Genomic DNA, 27473 nt, shown 5'->3' on the forward strand with positions numbered 1-27473 from the left:
CCCTCTGAGTACTGAAGGAGTGTTTCTGTACCCAGTGCCCTCTGAGTGCTGAACGAGTGTTTCTGTACCCAGTGCCCTCTGAGTACTGAAGAAGGGTTTCTGTACCCAGTGCCCTCTGAGTACTGAAGGAGTGTTTCTGTACCCAGTGCCCCCTGAGTACTGAAGGAGTGTTTCTGTACCCAGTGCCCTCTGAGTGCTGAAGGAGTGTTTCTGTACCCAGTGCCCCCTGAGTACTGAAGGAGTGTTTCTGTACCCAGTGCTCTCTGAGTGCTGAAGGAGTGTTTCTGTACCCAGTGCCCTCTGAGTGCTGAAGGAGTGTTTCTGTACCCAGTGCCCCCTGAGTACTGAAGGAGTGTTTCTGTACCCAGTGCCCTCTGAGTGCTGAAGGAGTGTTTCTGTACCCAGTGCCCTCTGAGTACTGAAGGAGTGTTTCTGTACCCAGTGCTCTCTGAGTGCTGAAGGAGTGTTTCTGTACCCAGTGCCCTCTGAGTGCTGAGGGAGTGTTTCTGTACCCAGTGCCCTCTGAGTACTGAAGGAGTGTTTCTGTACCCAGTGCTCTCTGAGTGCTGAAGGAGTGTTTCTGTACCCAGTGCCCTCTGAGTACTGAAGGAGTGTTTCTGTACCCAGTGCTCTCTGAGTGCTGAAGGAGTGTTTCTGTACCCAGTGCCCTCTGAGTGCTGAAGGAGTGTTTCTGTACCCAGTGCCCTCTGAGTACTGAAGGAGTGTTTCTGTACCCAGTGCCCTCTGAGTGCTGAGGGAGTGTTTCTGTACCCAGTGCCCTCTGAGTGCTGAGGGAGTGTTTCTGTACCCAGTGCCCTCTGAGTGCTGAAGGAGTGTTTCTGTACCCAGTGCTCTCTGAGTACTGAAGGAGTGTTTCTGTACCCGGTGCTCTCTGAGTGCTGAAGGAGTGTTTCTGTACCCAGTGCCCTCTGAGTGCTGAAGGAGTGTTTCTGTACCCAGTGCCCTCTGAGTACTGAAGGAGTGTTTCTGTACCCAGTGCCCTCTGAGTACTGAAGGAGTGTTTCTGTACCCAGTGCCCTCTGAGTGCTGAGGGAGTGTTTCTGTACCCAGTGCCCTCTGAGTGCTGAGGGAGTGTTTCTGTACCCAGTGCCCTCTGAGTGCTGAGGGAGTGTTTCTGTACCCAGTGCCCTCTGAGTACTGAGGGAGTGTTTCTGTATCCAGTGCCCTCTGAGTGCTGAGGGAGTGTTTCTGTACCCAGTGCCCTCTGAGTGCTGAGGGAGTGTTTCTGTACCCAGTGCCCTATCTTTTTAAATCATCTCACCACACATTTCCCTGATTTCTCAATTCTGTGTAAACAGAGCTTGTGACTTCCTGTGACCGAGCGCCGAAACAATCATTTATAACTTATTGTCTGCCTAAGTTCCTTGGATACAGTCGATGCTCAAAGCAGGACAATAGACATTGCACAGTGACCCTTTCTATAAAGATCTGTCTGTGCGGCTGTGCCCTGAATAAAGACTCTTCAGTCGCACGATCAGGAACTAACTCACACACCAAGAATCCATCATAGCTCCACCAGGCCTCATGGTGCTTGGGTTGTGGCTCTAAGATGTTGGGGTACCCCTCGACAGTGGGAGGCGATGGCCTGGTGGTCTTATCGCTGGGCTGTCAATCCAGAAACTCAGCTAATGTTCTGGGGACCCGGGTTCGAATCCCACCACGGCAGCTGGTGGAATTTGAATTCAATAAAAATATCTGGAATTAAGAATCTACTCACGACCGTGAAGCCATTGTCGGAAAAGCCCACCTGGTTCACTAATGACCCTTTTGGGATGGAAATCTGCCGTCCTTACAGGGTCTGGCCTACATGTGACTCCAGAGCCACAGCAATGTCGTTGACTCTCAACATGGGTGGCACGGTGGCACAGTGATTAGCACTGCTGACTCATAGCGCCAGGGACCCAGTTTCGATTCCCAGCTTGGGTGACTGTGTGGAGTTTGCACATTCTCCCAGTGTCTGCGTGGGTTTCCTCCGGGTGCTCTGGTTTCCTCCCACAGTCCGAAAGATGTGCAGGTTAGGTGGATTGGCCATGTTAAATTGCCCCTTAGTGTCAGGGGAACTAGCTTGGATAAATGCATGGGGTTGTGGGATCAGGGCCTGGGTGGGATTGTGGACAGTGCAGACTTGATGGGCCGAATGGCCTCCTTCTGCACTGTCGGGATCCTATTGATTCTACCTGTCCCTTGGCAACTCGGGATGGGCAATAAATGTTGGCCAGCCAGCAATGCCCATGTCCCACGAATGAAATTAAAACCAAACACAAAGCCCCCAGGGATTAACCTTCAGATTAACTTCCACCAGCAAACCTTAGTGGGGGAAAGTTACAGGGTCGTAATCTAAAATACTGTGCTTTAAAAATCACACTTTCATTCATTTTCAGTCATAAAAACATTGGAGATGGAGGGAAAAAGTTGTGTTTTCGAGGCAGGTCGTTCGATTAAATGTCCACAAGGACAGCTCTAACCGTTTGGCAACCCGACCCTGGACAGGCTGTGTGGGATTCTGGCAGGTAGGCCCCATCTAGGCCTCAGCACCAGCCTCTGGTTCAAATCACCCACACGCAGGCTAACAGCGCCAGTTAGGCCTTTCCCTTATTCTCTCCACCTGACGTGACAGCGCATGATTGATGAGGGAAGGGCCGTGGATGTTGTCGACATGGACTTTAGTCAAGCATTTGACAAGGTCCCTCATGGAAGGCTGGTGCCAAAGGTTAAATCACACGAGATCAGGGGTGAACGAGCTAGATGGAATTAGAACTGGCTTGATGATAGAATGATGTGGAGATGCTGGCGTTGGACTGGGGTGAATACAGTAAGAGTTTTAACAACACCAGGTTAAAGTCCAACAGGTTTATTTGGTAGCAAACACCATAAGCTTTCGGAGCGCTGCCCCTTCGTCAGATGGAGTGGAAATGTGCTCTCAAACAGGGCACAGAGACACAAAATCAAGTTACAGAATACTGATTAGGATGCGAATCCCTACAGCCAGCCAGACCTTAAAGGTATGGACAATGTGGGTGGAGGGAGCATTAAGCACAGGTTAAAGAGATGTGTATTGTCTCCAGACAGGAGACAGCAAGTCCAAGAGGCAAGCTGTGGGGGTTACTGATAATGTGACATAAATCCAACATCCCGGTTTAGGCCGTCCTCATGTGTGCGGAACTTGGCTATCAGTTTCTGCTCAGCGACTCTGCGCTGTTGTGTGTCGTGAAGGCCGCCTTGGAGAACGCTTACCTGAAGATCAGAGGCTGAATGCCCGTGACTGCTGAAGTGTTCCCCAACAGGAAGAGAACAGTCTTGCCTGGTGATTGTCGAGCGGTGTTCATTCATCCATTGTCGTAGCGTCTGCATGGTTTCCCCAATGTACCATGCCTCGGGACATCCTTTCCTGCAGCGTATCAGGTAGACAACGTTGGCCGAGTTGCAAGAGTATGTACCGTGTACCTGGTGGATGGTGTTCTCACGTGAGATGATGACATCCGTGTCGATGATCCGGCACGTCTTGCAGAGGTTGCTGTGGCAGGGTTGTGTGGTGTCGTGGTCACTCTTCTCCTGAAGGCTGGGTAGTTTGCTGCGGTCAATGGTCTGTTTGAGGTTGTGCGGTTGTTTGAAGGCAAGAAGTGGGGGTGTGGGGATGGCCTTGGCGAGATGTTCGTCTTCATCAATGACATGTTGAAGGCTCCGGAGGAGATGCCGTAGCTTCTCCGCTCCGGGGAAGTACTGGATGACGAAGGGTACTCTGTCCACTGTGTCCCGTGTTTGTCTTCTGAGGAGGTCGGTGCGGTTTTTCGCTGTGGCGCGTCGGAACTGTCGATCGATGAGTCGAGCGCCATATCCTGTTCTTATGAGGGCATCTTTCAGCGTCTGGAGGTGTCTGTTGCGATCCTCCTCATCTGAGCAGATCCTGTGTATACGGAGGGCCTGTCCGTAGGGGATGGCTTCTTTCACGTGTTTAGGGTGGAAGCTGGAGAAGTGGAGCATCGTGAGGTTATCCGTGGGCTTGCGGTATAGTGAGGTGCTGAGGTGACCGTCCTTAATGGAGATGCGTGTGTCCAAGAATGCAACCGATTCCGGAGAGAGGTCCATGGTGAGTCTGATGGTGGGATGGAACTTGTTGATGTCATCATATAGTTGTTTCAGTGATTGCTCACCATGACTCCAAAGGAAGAAAATGTCATCGATGTATCTAGTGTATAGCATCGGTTGAAAGTCCTGTGCGGTGAAGAAGTCTTGTTCGAACCTGTGCATTAAGATGTTGGCATATTGAGGTGCGAATTTGGTCCCCATGGCTGTTCTGTGTGTCTGGATGAAGAACCGGTTGTTGAAGGTGAAGACATTGTGGTCCAGGATGAAACGGATGAATTGTCAAATTGCATCTGGAAACTGGCAGTTGACGGCATTGAGTACTGAGGCCGTTGCAGCAATGCCATCATTGTGGGGGATGCTGGTGTAGAGTGCCGAGACATCCATTGTGACGAGGAGTGCTCCTGGTTCAACTGCTCCATGTGTGTTGAGTTTCTGTAGGAAGTCCGTCGTGTCGCGACAAAAGCTGGGGGTTCTTTGTACAGTGGGTTTCAGGATGCCCTCGACATAGCTGGAGAGGATCTCGCACAAGGTCCCATTGCCCGATATGATGGGACGGCCGGGTGTGTTGGCCTTGTGTATCTTTGGGAGGCAGTAGAGATCTCCAACACGGGGAGTAGGTGGGATGAGAGCACGGAGGGTGCTCTGAAGGTCCGGATCAAAGGTCTTGATCAGTCTGTTGAGTTGATGGGTGTGTTCTTTGGTCAGATCTGTGGGTAACTGTCTGTAGTGTTCCTCGTTGTTCAGTTGTCGGTACACTTCTTTACAGTAATCCGTTATGTTCAGTATGACGATCGCCCCTCCCTTGTCTGCTGGTTTGATGACAATGTTGCGGTTGGTCTTGAGAGCGTGGATGGCGTTGCGTTGTGCTTGGGTGATGTTTGGTGCTGTCTTGCGAGTGCGGCTGATGAATTTGGTATTGACGCACCTCCTGACGGCTTGGGCATACATGTCAAGTCGAGGGCAGCGGTCTTCCGGAGGAGTCCAATTCGACCCTTTCCTCTTCGGATGCACTGCGGATCTCTCTGTGGGCTGTTCCGGTTCATTGGCTGAATCATTGTGTTCGCTGTTGGCCTCTTGGGGTTTGTGGAGGAACTCCCTCAGCCTCATTCGCCTGATGAATTCCTCTGTGTCCGCTGCGAGACTGATGGGGTCTATTTTGGTGGTGGGGCAAAAGTTGAGCCCTCGGCTGAGAACTTCGATTTCATCTGGCTGAAGTGTGTAGTCCAACAAGTTGACAATGGACTTCCCTGCAGTGGGACTGTTTTCTACTGTGGTACCGGGGGAGGCTTGGTTGCTGTTGGTGGTGATGCTGAGTTTCTCAAGTTTCCTGTTCTTGGTGTGCATGGAAATGGTGTAGTTCCTTTGTCTCGTCTGCTTGGCAGAGTTTCGCAGCTGGTCTGCGTCCCGAGCGCAAGTTGAGAATATGGACTCTATCTTGGTTTCCAGGCTGCGGCATTTGCTGTAGAGCTGGTGTATGAGGTGTTTGAGGAGGGTGAGAGAGGTGCGATGGCAAAGTCTCTCAGCGTAGTCTTGTTATAGGTTGACCTGAGTCTCAACTTGCGCTCAGGATGCAGACCAGCTGCAAAACTCTGCCAAGCAGATGAGATAAAGGAACTACACCATCTACATGCACACCAAGAACAGGAAACTTGAGAAACTCGGGATCTCCACCAGCAGCAACCAAGCCTCCCCCGGTACCACAGTAGAAAACAGTACCACTGCAGGGAAGTCCATTGTCAACTTATCCGACTACACACTTCAACCAGATGAAATTGAAGTTCTCAGCCGAGGGCTCAATTTTTGCCCCACCACCAAAATAGACCCCATCAGTCTCGCAGCAGACACAGAGGAATTCATCAGACGAATGAGGCTGCGGGAGTGCTTCCACAAACCCCAAGAGGCCACCAGCGAACACAATGAGACAGCCAATGAACCGGAACAGCCCACAGAGAGATCCGCAGTGCAACCGAAGAGGAAAGAGTTGAATCGGACTCCTCCGGAAGGCTGCTGCCCTCGACTTGACATGTATGCCCAAGCCGTCAGGAGGTGCGTCAACACCAAATTCATCAGCCGCACTCACAAGACAGCCCCGAACATCACCCAAGCACAACGTAACGCCATCCACGCTCTCAAGACCAACCGCAACATTGTCATCAAACCAGCAGACAAGGGAGGGGCCATCGTCATACTGAACAGAACGGATTACTGCAAAGAAGTGTACCGACAACTCAACAACGAGGAACACTACAGACAGTTACCCACAGATCCGACCAAAGAACACACCCGTCGACTCAACACTCTGATCAAAACCTTTGATCCGGACCTTCAAAGCACCCTCCGTGCTCTCATCCCACGCACTCCCCACGTTGGAGATCTCTACTGCCTCTCAAAGATACACAAGGCCAACACACCCAGCCGTCCCATCGTATCGGGCAATGGGACCCTGTGTGAGAACCTCTCCGGCTATGTCGAGGGCATCTTGAAACCCACTGTACAAAGAACCCCCAGCTTTTGTCGCGACACTACGGACTTCCTACAGAAACTCAGCACACATGGAGCAGTTGAACCAGAAGCACTCCTCGTCACAATGGATGTCTCGGCACTCTACACCAGCATCCTCCACGATGATGGCATTGCTGCAATGGCCTCAGTACTCAACGCCGACAACTGCCAGTCTCCAGATGCATTTTTACAACTCATCCGCTTCATCCTGGACCACAATGTCTTCACCTTCAACAACCGGTTCTTCATCCAGACACACAGAACAGCCATGGGGACCCAATTCGCACCTCAATATGCCAACATCTTCATGCACAGGTTCGAACAAGACTTCTTCACCGCACAGGACCTTCAACCGATGCTATACACTCGATACATCGATGACATTTTCTTCCTTTGGACTCATGGTGAACAATCACTGAAACAACTATATGATGACATCAACAAGTTCCATCCCACCATCAGACTCACCATGGACTACTCTCCGGAATCGGTTGCATTCTTGGACACACGCATCTCCATTAAGGACGGTCACCTCAGCACCTCACTGTACCGCAAGCCCACGGATAACCTCACGATGCTCCACTTCTCCAGCTTCCACCCTAAACACGTTAAAGAAGCCATTCCCTACGGACAGGCCCTCCGTATACACAGGATCTGCTCGGATGAGGAGGATCGCAACAGACACCTCCAGACGCTGAAAGATGCCCTCATAAGAACAGGATATGGCGCTCGACTCATCGATAGACAGTTCCGACGCGCCACAGCGAAAAACCGCACCGACCTCCTCAGAAGACAAACACAGGACACAGTGGACAGAGTCGCCATCCAGTACTTCCCCGGAGCGGAGAAGCTACGGCATCTCCTCCGGAGCCTTCAATATGTCATTGATGAAGATGAACATCTCGCCAAGGCCATCCCCACACCCCCACTTCTTGCCTTCAAACAACCGCGCAACCTCAAACAGACCATTGTCCGCAGCAAACTACCCAGCCTTCAGGAGAAGAGTGACCACGACACCACACAACCCTGCCACAGCAACCTCTGCAAGACGTGCCGGATCATCAACACGGATGCCATCATCTCACGTGAGAACACCATCTACCAGGTACACGGTACCTACTCTTGCAACTCGGCCAACGTTGTTGAGCTGATACGCTGCAGGAAAGGATGTCCCAAGGCATGGTACATTGGGGAAACCATGCAGACGCTACGACAACGGATGAATGAACACCGCTCGACAATCACCAGGCAAGACTGTTCTCTTCCTGTGGGGGAGCACTTCAGCAGTCACGGGCATTCAGCCTCGGATCTTCAGGTAAGCGTTCTCCAAGGCGGCCTTCACGACACACGACAGCGCAGAGTCGCTGAGCAGAAACTGATAGCCAAGTTCCGCACACATGAGGACGGCCTAAACCGGGATGTTGGATTTATGTCACATTATCAGTAACCCCCACAGCTTGCCTCCTGGACTTGTCTGGAGACAATACACATCTCTTTAACCTATGCTTAATGCTCCCTCCACCCACATTGTCTGTATCTTAAAGATCTGGGTGGTTGTAAGGATTCGCATTCTAATCCGTATTCTGTAACTTGATTTTGTGTCTCTGTGCCCTGTTTGAGAGCACATTTCCACTCCATCTGACAAAGGGGCAGTGCTCCGAAAGCTAATGGTATTTGCTACCAAATAAACCTGTTGGACTTTAACCTGGTGTTGTTAAAACTCTTACTTGATTATAGAAGACAGAGGGTAGCGGTGGAAGCTTTTCTGAATGGAGGACGGTAACTAATGGTGTTCCGTGGGGGTCAGTACTGGGAACGTTCCCATTGGTAATATATATTCGTTCGATAAGGTCCCCCATGCGAGGCTTCTCGAAAAAGTGAGAGGGCATGGGATCCAAGGGGCTGCTGCCCTGTGGATCCAGAACTGGCTTGCCCAAAGGAGGCAGAGAGTGTGTATAGATGGGTCTTTTTCTAATTGGAGGTCGGTCACCAGTGGTGTGCCCCAGGGATCTGTTCTGGGACCCTTGCTGTTTGTCATTTTCATAAATGACCTGGATGAGGAAGTGGAGGGATGGGTTGGTAAGTTTGCCGACGACACGAGGGTTGGTGGGGTTCTGGATAGTCTGGAGGGATGTCAGAAGTTACAGAGGGACATAGATAGGATGCAAGACTGGGTGGAGGAGTGGCAGATGGACTTCAACCCAGATCAATGCATAGTGGTCCATTTTGGTAGGTCAAATGGGATGAAGGAGTACAATATAAAGGGAAAGACTCTTAGTACGGTAGAGGATCAGAAGGACCTTGGGGTCCAGGTCCATAGGACTCTAAAATCAGCCCCGCAGGTGGAGGAGGTGGTTAAGAAGGCATATGGTGTGCTGGCCTTTATCGATTGAGGGATTGAGTTTAGGAGTCCAGGGATAATGATGCAGCTATGTAAGACCCTCGTCAGACCCCACTTGGAGTACTGTGCTCAGTTTTGGTCGCCTCATTACAGGAAGGACGTGGAAAAGATTGAAAGGGTGCAGAGGAGATTTACAAGGATGTTGCCTGGATTGAGTGGCATGCCTTATGAGGATAGGCTGAGGGAGCTCAGTCTTTTCTCCTTGGAGAGACGTAGGATGAGAGGTGACCTAATAGAGGTATATAAGATGTTGGGAGGCATAGATCGGGTGGACTCTCAGAGGCTTTTTCCCAGGGTGGAAATGGCTGCTACGAGAGGACACAGGTTTAAGGTGTTGGGGGTAGCTCCAGGGGAGATGTTTGGGGGAAGTTTTTCACACAGAGGGTGGTGGGCGAGTGGAATCGGCTGCCGTCAGTGGTGGTGGAGGCAAACTCAATAGGGTCTTTTAAGAGACTCCTGGATGAGTACATGGGACTTAATAGGATGGAGGGTTATAGGTAGGCCGAAAAGGTAGGGACATGTTTGGCACAACTTGTGGGGCCGAAGGGCCTGTTTTGTGCTGTAGCTTTCTATGTTTCTATATAAATGACTTGGAAGAAAATGTAGCTGGTTTGATTCGCAAGTTTGCGGATGATACTCAGATTGCTGGAGTTGCGGATAGTGATGAACATTGTCAGAGAATGCAGCAGGATATAGATAGGCTGGAAAATTGGGCGGAGAAATGGCAGATGGAATTTAATCTGGACAAATGAGAGGTGATGCATTTTGATAGATCCAATTCAGGTGGGAACTATAAAATAAATAGCAGAACCATCAGGAGTGTAGACACACAGAGAGATCTGGGTGTGCAGGTCCACAGATCCTTAAAAGCAGCAGCACAGGTGGGAAAGGTGGTGAAGAAAGCATATGGCATGCTTGCCTTCATCGGGCGGGGCATCGAGTATAAAAGTTGGCAAATTATGTTACAGTTATAAAAAACGTTGGTTAGGCGATATTTGGAAGACTGTCCAATTCTAGTCACCACACTAGAAGGACACGGAGGAATTGGAGAGAGTACAGAAAAGGTTTACCAGGATGTTGCCTGGTATGGAGGGTCTTAGCTATGAGGTGAGATTGGGTAAACTGGGATTGTTCTCCCTGGAAAGACAGAGGCTGAGGGGTGACCTGATGGAAGTTTATAAAATTATGAGGGATATAGGTAAGGCGAACAGTTCGAAGCTTTTTCCCAGGGCAGAAATGACAATTACAAGGGGGCACAAGTTCAAGGTAAGTGTTGAGTGGAGATGTGCGGGGGAAAGGTTTTTACACAGAGGGTGGTGGGGGCCTGGAACGCGCTGCCAAGTGAGGTGGTTGAGGCAGTGATGTTAGTGGCATTTAAGACTTACCTTGATAGACACATGAACAAACGGGGAATAGAGGGATGTAAGCGGCTAGTCTAGGTAGGACAAGGTGATCAGCGCAGGCTTGGAGGGCCGAAGGGCCTGTTCCTGTGCTGTACTGTTCTTTGTTCTTTGTACGTCATGGACTTTGGGGTTCCTTTAAGAATTCAAAAAGAATTGACAGATGGCGTTTCCACCGGGATGAGTTGGGAGAAGTTTAAAATCGTAACCAGGCCATTCAGGAGGGAGAGGTTTAATGATGAGAAGGGCGAGAGAAACTTGGAACCACCTCCCACCAAAAAAGAGGAAACCGGATGCCGCCCCCTCCCTCCACCCCCTTCACCAACACTTTTAAATCATTTATTTCCACCCGGTTGTATAAAAGCATCTGGAACCAAGGCACATTAATGGAAACCAGGTGGGAATCCACACTGATGAGTGGCAGACTAGGCTTGAGGGGCTGAATGGCCACCTCCTGTCCTGGTGTTGGTGAGAGCTGGCCCTGCCCCGTCCAAGTTGTTCTGGGCTTTCGCCAAAGCTGCCGCCTGTGCAATTTGGTGCCCTGGTCCTTTTCGTTCGGGAGAGAGTTATCTATCGTTAAGAAAGCCCACCAACGCCTCAACTTTCTCAGGAGGCTACGGAAACTCGTCACGTCCGCTACAACTCTCACCAACTTTTACAGATGCACCATAGAAAGCATGCTTTCTGGTTGGATCACAGCTCGGTATGGCTCCTGCTCTGCCCAAGACTGCAAAAAATTACAAAGGGTTGTGAATGTAGCCCAATCCATCACGCAAACCACCCTCCCATCCATTGACTCTGTCAACACTTCCCGCTGCCTCGGCAAAGCAGCCAGCACAATGAAGGACCCCACGCACCCCGGACATTCTCTCTTCCACCTTCTTCCGTTGGAAGAAGATACAAAAGTCTGAGATCACATACCAACTGAGTCAAGAACAACTTCTTCCCTGCTGCCATCAGACTTTTGAATGGACCTACCTTATATTAAGTTGATCTTTCTCTAAACCCTAGCTGTGACTGTAACACTACATTCTGCACTCTCTACTTTCCTTCTCTATGAACGGTATGCTTTATCTGTATAGCAGCGCAGGTAACAATACTTTTCACTGTATATTAATACATGTGACAATGATAAATCAAATCAAAAACACCCTTTCCCCCACCCCATGCTGCACTGTCAGAGGGTCAGTACTGAGGGAGTGCTGCACTGTCAGAGGGTCAGTACTGAGGGAGTGCTGCACTGTCAGAGGGTCAGTACTGAGGGAGTGCCGCACTGTCAGAGGGTCAGTGCTGAGGGAGTGCCGCACTGTCAGAGGGTCAGTACTGAGGGAGTGCCGCACTGTCAGTGAGTCATTACTGAGGGAGTGCCGCATTGTCAGAGGGTCAGTACTGAGGGAGTGCCGCTCAGTTTGTGGTGCTGATTCTCAGCTGGCCCAATATTCCCTGTCCTTTGTGTTGGATGGGAAAGATCTCATGCCGGTATGTCGGAACCGGGCTGGAGTGTCTGCCTGGGTGATCGCTCTCGGAACCCTGCAAGGACGGGTTATCTGATCAGTATCGGATTGCTGTCTGCGGGATCTGTCTGTGTATAAATTGGCAGCTGTATCTCCCACATTACAGCAGTGTCAGTGCGCTGGGGTGTCCTGTGGATGTGGGAGGTGTTCTGTATGAACCTTCTTTGTGAGACAGCTGTTTTTGTGTGTTGCAGTGCAAGGAGGAGGAAGCCAAGAGCGAGGGATGGAGGAAGGAGAGTCGACGGACGCGGAGGTCCGGAGCGGAACGTCGGACGCTGGGAATGGTGACACAGACACTGTCTCACCGACAGGTGGTGCCGACCCACCTGAAGAAGATCAGAGCGAAGGAGCCCACGAGGCGGACTGCGGGGGCAACCCCAGAGATACGGAGGAGGAGGAGGCGGAGGAGGGTCTGCACTTCCCCTCCCCCTATCTGGAGATGCTCACTGAGCCAGCCAATCGCGCGGAGAACATTCAGGCTTCCACGCAGGTGGGAGATGGGTTGGCGGACGGAGTTATTGAGAACGGAACGTTGCCCCCGCCTCAATCCTCGGAACTTGGCACCAGTGTCGACAGTGGCCTGGTGAGTTGCTCCCCTCTAATATTTCCCCCTCACCCTCCCCACTCAGAGTGCAGAAAAGATTTACTAGGATGCTCCCGGGACTTGATGGTTTGAGTTATAAGGAGAGGCTGGATAGACTGGGACTTTTTTCTCTGGAGTGTAGGAGGCTGAGGGGTGATTTTATAGAGGTCTATAAAATAATGAGGGGCACAGATCAGCGAGATAGTCAACATCTTTTCTCAAAGGTAGGGGAGTCTAAAACTAGAGGGCATAGGTTTAAGGTGAGAGGGGAGAGACACAAGTGTCCAGTGGCAATTTTTTCACACAGAGGATGGCGAGTGTCTGGAACAAGCTGCCAGAGGTAGTAGTACAGGTGGGTACAATTTTGTCTTTTAAAAAGCATTTAGACAATTACATGGGTAAGATGGGTATAGGGGATATGGGCCAAACGCAGGCAATTGGGACTAGCTTAGCGGTTAAATAAATGGGTGGCATGGACAAGTTGGGCCGAAGGGCCTGTTTTCATGCTGTAAACCTCTCTGACTCTATGACTCCCACACCTCCGTAGTGCCACCTCTGCCTTCTGGTACCTACTGAATGCAACCCATTGAACCAGCATGGCACCAATAGTTATATGGAATCCAGCGTCACCCGCTGGACAGGGTCAGTTGTTGTACTGATTGGGAGGCTTGAGGGGTCAGAGGGAGTGAGTTGTTGGAGTAGAAATTCCTCTGGTCAGGGAGAGGAGAATTTGGGCAGAACTTCCGTCAGCCCCGAGTACCCACGCCTGACTCCGCTGAGTTAGAGGTGGAACCACATCACCAATCCTGCCCCCAGTGTCACCTCAAGTCCATCTCATGGATGCTGGTTTTGTGGAGAGATTTCAGAGCCAAATTCCTGAGGCTGAATTCACAATGGCCACATAAGCTGGCACATGAGGAGGGCGAGGGGGCCGGGGGTGAGGGGAGACAGAGTGAGGAGACAGAGGGGAGAGGAGACAGAGGGAAGAGGAGACAGAGGGGAGAGTGAACAGAGGGGAGAGGAGACAGAGGGGAAAGTAGACAGAGGGGAGAGGAGACAGAGGGGAGAGGAGACAGAGGGGAGGGGAGACAGAGGGGAGGGGAGACAGAGGGGAGGGGAGACAGAGGGGAGAGGAGATAGAGGAGAGAGGAGACAGAGGGGAGAGGAGACAGAGGGGAGGGAGACAGTGGGGAGGGGAGACAGTGGGGAGGGGAGACGGGGGGAGAGGAGACAGAGGGGAGGGGAGATAGTGGGGAGGGGAGATAGAGGAGAGAGGAGATAGAGGGGGGATTTAGCTGTTTAGCTGCTCCAGAGGGTCTAACTCCATCCGCACCATGAATACAATTTGAGGAACTGCCCCTCCTGTCCGTCTCCGATCGATTCTCTCTCCACTAACACAAGTTGCTGGAAAATCATGGCAGGCAATGTTTAATTTAAATTTGTTCTCGGGATGGAGGGGAGGAGGGCGGTGGGGGTGAGGAGGGGATATTGCTGGTAAGTTGGCCCTTTGAGGGACTCAATGGTGAACAACCTTCCATAACCCGCTCCAGCCCATGTGGTGACCCACAGTTCCGTTAGATTGCGCGTGCCTGGATTTTGACAAGGTGGTGCCGAATGAACGGGGAATTAGCAGTGTTCCCAAATGGCCATTCCTTCCTCTCCTCCCCTCCGGTAAGAGGCTGCCAGCAGCGTCCAGGCCTGAGGAAGTCAGACGCAGCATCTCATCCCCTCCTCCATCGTTGGTTGCTCCTGAGACGATGGCAGGCGGACTGAGCCGGCTCTGACTTGACGCAGGGTTAGTTGCCCTTGACTCTCACACTCTCTACCTCTGTAACCTCCTCCCACATCACCCCCCCTCCCCCAGTAACCCTCCAAGTTAGCCACTCTTCTCCAATTCCAACCTCTTGAGTATCCCCCAATTTTAATCGTTCCACAGCCGGCGGCCATGTTGTTTTGCTGTCTGGGCCCTAAACTCCGGAATCCCCTTCCTAAAACTCTCCACGCCCCCCCACCCCCCTCCTCTCCCCACTTTAATGACCCCTCAGGGAAGGAAATCTGCCGTCCTTAAACCTGGTCCGGTCTACATGTGACTCCAGACCCCACAGCAATGCGGTTGGCTCTTAACTCCGCCCTTCTGAAATGGCCAAGGGAGGCATTAAGTTCGTGGGCAATGAGGGATGGGCAACAAATGCTGGCCCAGGCGACACCAATCCCACAGTGTCCCCAAGTTAGAGTCCCGAACTTTCATTAACCCTTCCAATCCTGACTCTCTCTCTCTCCAGTTGGTGATGGAAACCCCAAGGTTCTTTATAGCTCTCTCAGCACCCACACTGTGCTTGTTAGCTCACTCTGGCCTGGCAAGTGTTCTTGTGAATGAAACCTCAGGATAATCAATCAATTTGCCCTTCAGCATACAACTCCTCAGTCGCAGACCGTGATGGTGGCGCAGTGGTTAGCTCTGCTGCCTCACAGCGCCAGGGACTCTGGTTCGATTCCTGGCTTGGGTCACTGTCTGTGTGGAGTCTGTACGTTCTCCCCGTGTCTGCGTGGGTTTCCTCCGGGTGCTCCGGTTTCCTCCCACACTCCAAAGATGTGCTGGGTAGGTGCTGAATTCTCCGTCAGTGTACCCGAACAGGTGCCGGAGTGTGGTGACTAGGGGATTTTCACAGTAACTTCATTGCAGTGTTAATGTAAGCCTACATGTGACAGTAATCACTAAACTTCCTAAACTTTTGAAATGCCCCTCAATTCTCCCTGAAAGACACAGGGGTAAAATGACTGAACCCGGTCGCTGGTCGGAGGAAGCCTCCAAGCCCACACGGTGTCCGGTCTTCCATGGCATCATAGAATCCCGACAGTGCAGAAGGAGGCCATTCAGCCCATTGAGTTTGCACTGATCCACCGAAAGAGCAATCTACCTCAGTCCACTCCCCCCGCCCTATCACCGTAACCCCATTCATTGAGCATGGCCAATCCACCGAACCAGACTGTGGGAGGAAACCGGAGGAAACCCACGCAGACACGGGGAGAACGTGCAAACTCCACACAGACAGTGACCCAAGCCGGGAATCAAACCCAAATTCCTGGCGCCATGAGGCAGCAGTGCTGACCATTGTGCCGCCCTTGTTCGTCTCCGGGCATGCGGCAGACCCAGATCTGTGGCCAATGGTGGCCTTGCCCTGTACTGCCTCACGCCATGCTCCCAGTGATTGGCCCGTGCTGCACCTCTGCACTGCCCCCTTTCCCTGACTTTAGACTGAGATCCCCACAGCTCCTGGTCTGCCATACATCTGTGACTCCTTCCCATTTCAGGGCGGGAAGGTCTGCACCCTCCGACTCCTGTCTGCCAACCCCTGAACACAGCTGGGAGGCTAGACGTCATCCCTGTTTCCAAAGGGCTGTATGAACCGTGGTGACCTTTGCCGCGACCTGTTTAGTGTGAACCATCCCGAATGTTCCTCACTAACAGGCCCCCATTGCATTCAGCATCCACCCCCTTCCAGTTACAGACGTGGTTTCCTTTCGACACCCTTGTTTCTGAGCTTTTCATGCAGCTTTGTCAGGGTCCCACTTCCCTCCCCTCGGTCTTCCATTGCTTGTCTCCCGCGTTCAACTCCCTGCCCCTCTGCCTGCCATCGGGAACCTTCACCTATCTGCCACTCTGGGTATGTACACTGGGGGTGTGGACACTGGGGTGGACACTGGGGGTGTGGACATTGGGGGTGGACACTGGGGGTGTGGACACTGGGGATGTGGACACTGGGGATGTGGACACTGGGAGTACGAACCCTGGGTGTGCACCCTGGGGGGTGGGGGGGGGTGGACACTGGATGTGGACACTGGATGTGGACACTGGATTTGGACACTGGATGTGGACACTGGAGGGGACACTGGGGGTGAGGACATGGGGGTGTGGACGCTGGGGTGGACACTGGGGGTGTGGACACTGGATGTAGACACTGGGTGTGTGGACATTGGGGGTGGACACTGGGGGTGTGGACATTGGGGGTGGACACTGGGGGTGTGGACACTGGGAGTACGAACCCTGGGTGTGCACCCTGGGGGGTGGGGGGGGGTGGACACTGGATGTGGACACTGGATGTGGACACTGGATTTGGACACTGGATGTGGACACTGGAGGGGACACTGGGGGTGAGGACATGGGGGTGTGGACGCTGGATGTGTGGACACTAAGGGTGAGGGCACTGGGTGTGTGGACAGACTGGGTGTGGACACTGGGAGTGTGGACGCTGGGTTGTGGACACTGGGTATGGACATTGGATGTGGACACTGGGGTTGTAGACATACTGTGTGTGGACACTGGATGTGGACACTGGGTGTGCACACTGGATGTGGACACTGGGGGTGTGAACACTGGATGTGGACACTGGATTTGGACACTGGATGTGTGGACACTGGGAGTGAGGACACTGAGGGTGTGGACACTGGGGCTGGCCACTGGGATTTGGATACTGAATGTGGACACTGGATATGGACACTGGATTTGGACACTGGATGTGTGGACACTGGATATGTGGACACTGGATTTGGACACTGGATGTGTGGACACTGGGGGTGGACACTGGGGATGAGGACACTGGATGTGTGGACACTGGGTGTGGACACTGGATGTGAGGACACTGGATATGTGGACACTGAATGTGAGGACACTGGGTGTGGACAGTTTACCAACGTTCTTTCATTCATGTCAACATCTTGTTCCATGTGGACAAATCGCTCCTGAGCTGAGCACTGAAGGAGCGACTAAAAGCAGTTGATTCAAAAAGTCATGGGATGACCGTCCAGTCCAACCTCTTGGAACAGTGGTGCCCAGCCCTTGACCACTGAGTCAGGACATCACCAGTTCGAATCCCACTCAGGGACATGAGGAGGGGGTCAGTTTTGGGGGTGGGTTGAGGGGTGAACGCAGGAGAAGGCGGCTCTTCACATCATAGCTGGGAATGCCAGCAGCAGGCGGATTGACAGGGTGGGCTGTTCAAACCTCCCCCCCCCTCCCCATCATGAATAACAGACCGAGGGAGAGTGACAGAGGGGTCCACCTCTCGAGCGAGATTCAGTCAGGTGGCTCCGTGTAACTGGTTCAACAGTGTGATGTGAAGAGGTTCACACACTGTCCTCTCCTGCATTCACCCCTCAACCCAGCCCCAAAACTGACCCCCTCCTCATGTCCCCGAGCGGGATTTGAACTCGTGACTTCCTGACTCAGTGGCTAAGGAGTGGGGACCAACGTTCCGAGAGGTTGACTGGACGATGATCCCATGACCTCATGAATCGACTGCTTTCCAGTCAAACAGCACTGGGATGGAGGTGCCCCTGTTTCTGATTTGATTTGATTTGATTTATTATTGTCACATGTATAAACATACAGTGAAAAGTGTTGTTTCTTGCGCGCTATACAGACAAAGCATACCGTTCATAGAGAAGGAAAGGCGACAGTGCAGAATGCAGTGTTACAGCCATAGCTAGGGTGTAGACAAAGATCAACTTAATGTAAGATAGGTCCATTCAAAAGTCTGATGGCAGCAGGGAAGAAGCTGTTCTTGAGTCGGTTGGTACGTGATCTCAGACTTGTGTATCCTTTTCCTGACGGAAGAAGGTGGAAGAGAGAATGTCCGGGGTGCGTAGAGTCCTTAATTATGCTGCTGCTTTGCCGAGGCAGCGGGAAGTGTAGACAGAGTCAATGGATGGGAGGCTGGTTTGAGTGATGGATTTGGCTTCGTTCATGACCCTTTGTAGTTTCTTGCAGTCTTGGGCAGAGCAGGAGCCAGACCAAGCTGTAAGTTGGTGAGAGTCTGTCTACATTAACGGGGATGAAGTGGATATGGTCGAGAGGTTCAGATTTCTAGGTGTCAAGATCACCAACAACCTGCCCTGGTTCCCCCGATGCCGACGCTATAGCTAAGAAAGCCCACCAACGCCTCTACTTCCTCAAGAGATTAAGGAAATTTGGCATGTCAGCTATGACTCGCACCAACATTTACAGATGCACCACAGAAAGCATCCTTTCTGGTTGTATCGCAGCTCGGTCTGGCTCCTGCTCTGCCCAAGACCGCAAGAAACTACAAGGGGTTGTGAACGAAGCCCAGTCCACCACTCAAACCAGCCTCCCATCCATTGACTCCGTCTACACTTCCCGCTGCCTCGGCAAAGCAGCCAGCATAATTAAGGACCCCATGCACCCCGAACATTCTCTCTTCCACCTTCTTCCATCGGGAAAAAGATGCAAAAGTCTGAGGTTTACGTACCAACCGACTCAAGAACAGCTTCTTCCCTGCTGCCATCAGACTTTTGAATGGACCAACCTTGCATTAAGTTGATCTTTCTCTACAACCTAGCTATGACTGTAACACTGCATTCTGCACTCTCTCGTTTCCTTCTCTATGAATGGTATGCTTTGTCTGTATAGCGTTCAAGAAACAACACTTTTCACTGTATACTAATACATGTGACAATAATAAATCAAATCAAATTTGGAATGTGAAGGATTGAATGATACCTTGAGGTTGTAAAAGACGCTGATATTAATCTTTCTTATTTCAGAATAGGGAGAGTGACGATGATGGTAACCAGGAGGACAGTGAGATGACCGATTGTTCAGCTTGTACAGACACTCATGACAGGCTGAGTCACCCAACAGACAGGCGAGAGGAGGATCGTGGCACCTCGCCACAGGACGACTGTAACCCTGGAGCTGTAAAGCACCTCATGCTTGACCTGTTGCCCCTGGATACCAGCAATGGAAACAACACGGTGAGTGTAAGGTATTTGGAGTTGAGACTGGGATCTCCCTCTTGCTGTGGTTAAGCTAGTACAGGCTGCCCATGTGATCAATAGGAATCCTGCATTGTCTGAGTATCCCTGGATCACGATGTCCGTGGGGACCCAGTAAGTCAGTTTAATTAGCTGGCATGTGGCACGGTGGCACAGTGGTTAACACTGCAGCCTCACAGCATCAGGGATCTGGGTCTGATTCCGGCCTTGGGTCACTGTCTGTGCGGAGTCTGCACTTTCTCCCCCTGTCTACGCAGGCTTCCTCCGGGTGCTCCGGTTTCCTCCCACAGTCCAAAGATGTGTAGGTTAGGTGAATTGGTCATGCTAAATTGCCCATTAGTGTCCAAAGATGTGTAGGTTAGGGGGATTAGCGGTGTAAATATGTGGGGTAACAGGGATAGGACCCCTCAGTTGGAGAGTTGGTGCAGATTCGATGGGCTGAATGGCCCCCTCGTGCACTGTAGTGATTCTATGTCTCACCATTTAGATAATATGTTTACTTTCTTTGGACAATTTCACATTTGCCCACACTGTAATCTATTGGCTAGATCTTTGCCCACTTACTGAACCTACCCGTCCCTTTGTAGCCTCCTGGTTGGGATGTGGCTCAATGTCATATTGTCTCTCTCTCTCTCTCTCTCTCGCCCTGCAGACTAAGTGCCTGACCCCTGACTTCAGTGAGGTCTTCTTCGATCTGGTGTGGGAGGTCCAGAGCCGACGTCTCAATGACCAACGGTGCTCCTTCCGTAAGAAGCTTAAAGACCGCCGAGCGTATCGATCGATGCCCTCAACACCTCTGGACAGGGAAAAACGTAAGGGATATACATCTGGATAGATATATACACACTGATGTAGGGGTGTGCATTAATGCAGTGGTGCACATGTATGTGCATAGCTGTGTATCTGTATGGATGTACATGAGCCCATGGATGTGTAGGTATACACGGACGTGTATGTGCGCATGGAGGTGGCCATCAAAAACTCAAGCAGTAGACTTGACAAGACAACCTGTTTTTTGGCTATTTAGCCCAATCAATTTACAGCAGGCACTCAGCTACCAGGAACCTATAAGATTTGAATTTGATGGTGTTCACAACATCAGACCAATCCGACTGTAGAAAAATTGATAGGTCATCACCGGTATAAAGGAGAGTGCGGCGGGGGAGGCGGGGAGGAATGGGAGAGCAGCAGAGGAACTGCCACCTCTCAAGCCTTGAGAGGGAGAGAGCAACTCTCAACTCTGCCAGCCTCAGATACCTCTCAAGAAAACGCACAATCTAACTAGCGAAAGGTACCAAATCAGAAAGAACTTACAGACAGAGGAATCACCAGAGGAACTCCCAAAGATTCCGAAAGCCACAAAACCTGGTTGTATTTTTTTGAGTGCGACTGAATTCCATTATTTTTTTTTGGTTAATGAATGGGCATCGTATTTATTTGAACAGCATTCCAGTAGAATCTTATTTTATTCAGTATGTTACTTGTTTAATTAAAATTCCCTGTTAGTTGAATAAATAAATTGTTGTGTTCATTTTAAAGTGAGTCTCGGGTATTTCTGTTAGTTAACCACTAAATGTTACGAAAGGATAATTCACACCTTTGCACGCACTTTCAACGGATTGCGAGGTGAGGAATTCCTCTTTGGGGAATTCGATGCTACGTCTCAAAAGGGGACAACCTCTGCATCGTAACAGTGTCAACATAGGAGCATAGGAATTAGGAGCAAAAGTAGGTGAAGTTAGCCATTTGAGCCTGCTCCGCCATTCAATTGGATCATGGCTAATGTCTCCCTGGTCTCAAATCCATCTCCCCACCTTTCCCCCGTATCCCTTTATCCCGTTTGTATATCAGAAATATATCCATCTCCTTCTTGAAACCATTCAATGATATACATGGAATGTGTACATCAAATCCTCCTGATCTGAGGAAGGGTGCGGTGGCACTGGAGGCGGTTCAGAGGAGGTTCACCAGATTGATTCTGTGGATGAAAGGGTTGGCGTACGAGGAGAGGTTAAACAGTTTGGGCTTCTACTCGCTGGTATTGAGGGGGTGCAAGTTCAAAGTGAGGGGTGGGATTTGAGAAGAGATTTGAGGAAAACCTTTTTCACCCGGAGGGTGGTGACGGTGTGGAATGCGCTGCCTGGGAAGGTGGTGGAGGTGGGATGCCTCACATCCTTTAAAAAGTACCTGGATGAGCACTTGACACATTATAACATTCAGGGCTATGAGCCAAGTGCTGGCAAGTGGGATTTAATGGGCAGGTCAGGGCCTTTGATGCATCGGTACAGACTCGATGGGCCAAAGGGCCTCTTCTGCACTGTTGTGCTCTGTGATTCTGTGAGTTTAGAAGAATGAGAGGGGGTCTGCTCGAGGTATATAACATTTTAAAAGGGATTGATAAAGTAAATGTCGACCAAAGGTTTCCCCTTATGGGGACAATCTAGAACAAGAGGTTACAGGTTGAGAGGCAGTCGATTTGAAACTGAGATGAGGAGGAAAGGCTTCTCTCAGAGGGTGGTGAATTTGTGGAACTCGCTGCACCGTGGCGCGGTGGAGTCTGAATTATTAAATGGTTTCAAGAAGGGAATGGATGTATTGCTGATTTTAAAGAATGGGTTCAGGGGATATGGGGAACAGGTGGGGAGGTGGATTTGGGACCAGGGAGAGATCAGCCATGATCTGGTTGAATGGCGGAGCAGGCTCGAATGTAGCGACTTTTGCTCCTAATTCCTATGTTCCTATGGAGATGTGTACATTGAAATGTAGGTTCACAAGGATGTGCAGCTTTACATCAATGCACATGTTTGCATGAATGTAAACCTACAGGGATGTAAACCTACGTGGGTAGGTTTACATGGATGTTGCTGTTTATTTAAGTATTAGTCACAGGTAGGCACACATTAGGTTGACTGGCCAAGCAAAATTGCCACTTAATGTCAGGGGGATTAGCAGGATAAATAGTGGGGTTACAGGGATAGGGGCTGGGTGGGATTGTGGTCGGTGCAGACGCGATGGGCCAAATGGCCTCCTTCTGCACTGTAGGGATTCTGTGATTGTATTCTAACATTAACGCCACAATGAAGTTACAGTGAAAATCCCCAAGTCGCCACACTCCGGCGCCTGTTCGGGTACACCAAGGGAGAATTTAGCACCTAACCCGCACGTCTTTCGGACTGTGGAGGAAACCGGAGCACCCGGAGGAAACCCATGCAGACATGGGGAGAATGTGCAGACTTTGCACAGACAGTGACCCAAGCCAGGAATTGAACCCGGGTCCCTGGCGCTGTGAGGTAGCAGCGCTAACGACTGTGCCACCGTACTGCCCTTCATGAATATATAAAGAGGAAGGAAGTTGTGGAGAGACAAGGTTGTAGTGAAACATTTTCATTGCCCTCTGCTGACCTTTCACCTTTCCTTCAGATTTCTTTCCCTCTACGTCTTCCCTGCAAACTGAAGAATTCTTCGACCTGATTGCGTGTTCACAGAGCAAGCGTCTCAATGATCAGCGGGCCGACTTTGAAGATTCCCCCACGGTGGAAATCGCCTCATCATTTTCTGCGGACATCATCGAGTACCTGGCTCCCGTCGGCAGAACAGCATTCCGAACACAGAGAGGGGAGTCTCCGGTAGCAAGGCCAACAGAGAGAGACCAACCTCCAGCAGAGGGAGAAGATATTCCAGCAGAGGGAGCTGGGAGCCCAGAAGGGGGAGACGGGAGTCCAGCAGGGGGAGACGGGAGTCCAGCAGGGGGAGTCGGGAGTCCAGCAGGGGGAGACGGGATTCCAGCAGGAGGAGATGGGATTCCAGCAGGGGGAGATGGGATTCCAGCAGGGGGAGACGGGAGTCCAGCAGGGGGAGACGGGATTCCAGCAGGAGGAGATGGGATTCCAGCAGGGGGAGATGGGATTCCAGCAGGGGGAGACGGGACTCCAACAGGGGGAGATGGGATTCCAGCAGGGGGAGATGGGATTCCAGCAGGGGGAGACGGGAGTCCAGCAGGGGGAGACGTGAGTCCAGCAGGGGGAGACGGGAGTCCAACAGGTGGGGACGGGAGTCTAGTAAGGGGAGAAGGGAGTCCAGCAGGGGAAGCTGGGAATCCAGCAGGGGGAGAAGGGAGTCCAGCAGGGGGAGACGGGAGTCCTGCAGGGGGAGACGGGACTCCAGCAGGGGGAGAAGGGATTCCAGCAGGGGGAGATGAGAGCCCTGGAAATCCAGCAGGGGGGGATGGGAATGCAGCAGGGGGAGACGGGAATGTAGCAGGGGGAGACGGGAATCCAGCAGGGGGAGACGGGACTCCAGCAGAGGGAGACGGGAGTCCAGCAGGAGGAGACGGGAGTCCAGCAGGGGCAGACGGGAGTCCAACAGGTGGGGACGGGAGTCCAGTAAGGGGAGAAGGGAGTCCAGCAGGGGAAGCTGGGAGTCCAGCAGGGGGAGAAGGGAGTCCAGCAGGGGGAGACAGGAGCCCTGGGAATCCAACAGAGGGAGTTGGGGACCCAGCAGAGGGGGACGGGAGTCCAGCAGGGGGAGTTGGGGACCCAGCAGTGGGGGACGGGAGTTCAGCAGGGGGGGATGGGAGTTCAGCAGGGGAAGCCGGGAGTCCAGCAGACGGAGCCGGGATTCCAGCAGGGGAAGTTGGGATCCCAGCAGGGGTAGGGGAGATACTGGCAGCGAAAAAGAAGGAGCCAGATGATGAACTGTACAACACCATCATGACACACCAGGTATAGAGAAACAAAAGGGTTCCCTTTTCCTCACAGACAGGGATACAAAGGGACCAGCGCGCGTTTCGGAGAGAGAAACAAAGTGGATGCTTCAGGACATAGTTTGCCCTTGTTGCTCTGTACGAATCTGCCTGAGCCTGTTTTACTTCATTCATTCACGGGGGGACGTGGGCATCACTGGCTGGGCTTGCCCCTTACTGCCCACTGATTATTGCCCTTGAGAAGGGGGCAGTGAGCCACCCTCCTGAAAACAGCCAGGCCTCTTCAGAGCAACGGAAGCAGAAAATGCTGGAAAATCTCAGCAGGTCTGACAGCATCTGCGGAGAGAGGATTAGGGCCAACGTTTCGAGTCTGGATGACCCTTCGTCAGGGCTGAAGAGAAGGAAAACAGGACAAGGTTTATACTGTGGGGAAGTGGGTGCAGTAATTGATAGGAATAGCAGAGACAGAAAGACAAAGGGAGTGTAAATGGTGGTGATAAAGGCTGGGAATGGTGCAAATAGCGTCCATTAAGAAATCGGAATGTGTGAATGGCAGAACAAAGGGGTGCAGAGTGTCAAAGGACAACCTGAGGCCCCAGTGAGGTGGGGTAGGTGGGGGAGAGGGGGGTGGTTTGGAGACAGGGAGCGAGATTTTAGAAGGGGAAAAGTAAAAATAAGAATATCAAGTAATAAAATTGGATGAATAAGATGAAAGGAAGAAATAAAATGAATGGAAATGAGGGACATGGACGGAGTGGATAGGGAGAAGTCATTCCCCTCGGTTGAAGGGTCAGTCATGAGGTGATATAGGTTCAAAGTGAGGGGCAAGAGGTTTAAGGGGGAATGTGAGGAAAAATTTCTATCCAGAGGGTGGTGACAGTCTGGAATGCCTGGGAGATTGGTAGTGGGTTGCCTCACATCCTTTAAGAAAAGTATCTGGATGAGAACTTGGCATGTCATAACATTCAGGGCTATGGGCCAAGTGCTGGTAAATGGGATTAGGTGGGACATTGGGAGTTTCTTGCATGTCGATCCAGACTCGATGGGCCGAAGGGCCTCTTCTGCACTGTGTGATTCTATGATTCTATGAAATGGGGTGGAGGTCGAGGAGAGAGCTTCTGCTGTGAAGGTGGATTCCAGAGTTGAGAGGGTTGGCTTATGAGGAGAGACTGAGTAGACTGGGGCTATACTCATTGGAATTCAGAAGAATGAGGTGCGGGATCTGAGAGAAACATATAAGATTATGGAGAAAATAGATAAGATAGAAGCAGTGAAGTTGTGAAACTAGAACTAGGGCATGGCCTCAAAATAAGGGGAAGCAGATTTAGGACTGAGTTGAGGAGGAACTTCTTCACACAAAGGTTTGTGAATCTGTGGAATTCCCTGCCCAGTGAAGCAGTTGAGGCTACCTCATTGAATGTTTTTAAGGCAAGGATAGATAAATTTTTGAACAGTAAAGGAATTAAGGGCTGTGGTGAGCGGGCGGGTAAGTGGAGCTGAGTCCACGAAAAGATCAGCCATGATCTTATTGAATGGCGGAGCAGGCTCGAGGGGCCAGATGGCCTACTCCTGCTCCTAGTTCTTATGTTTTTATGAAGCTGTTGACTCGGTGTTCAGTCCGGAAGGCCGTAAAGACTGGTTAACAGTCAAAGTTAAAGACCACTTTAGGGCCCAGTTAACAGTGATCCCTACTCTGACCCTAAACTGATTCATAAGCTAGTCTGGGCAAGATTTCCTTCCCTGACGGACATCAGTAAACCATTAGTGAGTGAGCGAGGAAGTAAAGCAATGGTCTTAATTGCAATGAGAAAAGGTAGTCCCTGGAAAAACTGTAGCATTAAATTATTCAAAGCAGGAAGTGGTGAAATTGGAAGAGGTTTTTAAAATATATTTTGCATGCCACCTCAGAATGTGAAAGATTTTTCGCTATGGTTTTTAAATAGTCTACACAAGCTGCCCCGGGGTGGCATGGTGGCACAGTGGTTAGCACTGCTGCCTCACAATGCCAGGGACCCGGGTTCGATTCCCGGCTTGGGTCCCTGTCTGTGTGGAGTCTGCGCGTTTTCCCCGTGTCTGGGTGGGTTTCCTCCGGGTGCTCCGGTTTCCTCCCACAGTCCAAAAATGTGCGGATTAGGTTGATTGGCCATGCTAAATTGACCCTAGCGTCAGGGGGATTAGCAGGGTAAATATGCGGGGGTTACGGGACAGGGCCTGGGTGGGATTGTGGTCAGTGCAGACTCGGTGGGCCCTCACAATTCCTTCAAATGCTTTCAATGTTAGATGTTCAAAATTTGACCCAACAGACAAGCAACCTTACAGAGAATTACCACGACAAATGTGAGACTTCCCCCTCATTAAACCTCATCAATGTGCCCTTCGATTCACTTCTCCCTCATGTAAGGTTCCCTTTAACTGCACCGACCGGTGTAGCTCAGTTGGCCGGACGACTGGTCAGTGATGCAGAGCGATGCCAATAGCGCGGGTTCGATTCCCACACTGGCTGAGGTTATCATGAAGGCCCCTCCTTCTCAATCTTGCCCGAAGTGTGGTGATCCCCAGGTTAAATCACCACCAGTCACCTCTCCCCCTCCAAGGGGAGGACAGCCAATTGTCACCTGGGACTATGGCGACTTTACCACTTACCTCACCATATCGTGTGGCACAGTTCCACATTCTTTCTGGTCAAAGATATTTCTCCTTAATTCCCGACTGGATTTATTAATCTTACATTCATGTCCCCTAGTGTTGGTCTCTCCCCCCCCACACCACCCCCGCCTCACCCATCACAAAGGAACCAGTTTCTCCACTTAAAACTGTAGGGATTCTGTGATTCTATTCTCCCATTAATGCCACAATGAAGTTACAGTGAAAATCCCCAAGTCGCCACACTGTTCGGGTACACCGAGGGAGAAGTTAGCACCTAACCCGCACGTCTTTCGGACTGTGGGAGGAAACCGGAGCACCCGGAGGAAACCCACGCAGACACGGGGAGAACGTGCAAATTCCGCACAGACAGTGACCCGAGCCAGGAATCGAACCCGGGTCCCTGGCACTGTGAGGCAGCAGTGCTACCCACTGGGCCACTCCCTCTCAGGTCATCCCCATCCCGCCCACCACCAACCCTAGCCATCTTTTTTCTAAGACCATCGGGCCATAAGGAATAGTAACAGCAGTCAGGCCATTCAACTCTTCGAGCCTGCTCTGCTATTTAATAAGATCATGGCTGATCGAGCACTCACTAAGTCCACTTTCCTGCCTTACCTCTGTAATTCCCTGACTGATTTAAAAAATTCAGCATGGTGGCACAGTGGTTAGCACTGCTGCCTCACAGCGCCAGGGACCCGGATTCGATCCCCGGCTTGGGTCACTGCCTGTGCGGAGTCTGCACGTTCTCCCCGTGTCTGCGTGGGTTTCCTCCGGGTGCTCTGGTTTCCTCCCTCAGTCCAAAAGATGTGCTGATTAGATGCGTTGG

The 27473-nt window shown here is 51.4% G+C and overlaps 1 protein-coding gene and 1 long non-coding RNA gene across 2 annotated transcripts in view; both read left to right on the forward strand.

Moving 5' to 3' along the window:
• The window catches only part of LOC144496854 (uncharacterized), a 238082-nt gene that overhangs the window by 164509 nt on the left and 46100 nt on the right, over positions 1–27473 (forward strand). The gene's annotated exons all lie outside the window — the stretch shown is intronic.
• The window catches only part of LOC144497475 (uncharacterized), a 59072-nt gene that overhangs the window by 21958 nt on the left and 9641 nt on the right, over positions 1–27473 (forward strand). The window contains exons 2-5 of the mRNA XM_078218802.1: positions 12119–12507; positions 19069–19278; positions 19952–20111; positions 22720–24020. Coding sequence (XP_078074928.1) covers positions 12148–12507; positions 19069–19278; positions 19952–20111; positions 22720–24020 — 2031 coding nt within the window. The 5' untranslated portion in view covers positions 12119–12147. The remainder of the gene's footprint in view (positions 1–12118; positions 12508–19068; positions 19279–19951; positions 20112–22719; positions 24021–27473) is intronic.

This window comes from Mustelus asterias, chromosome 8 (assembly GCF_964213995.1).
Source record: "Mustelus asterias chromosome 8, sMusAst1.hap1.1, whole genome shotgun sequence".
Lineage (NCBI taxonomy): Eukaryota > Metazoa > Chordata > Chondrichthyes > Carcharhiniformes > Triakidae > Mustelus > Mustelus asterias.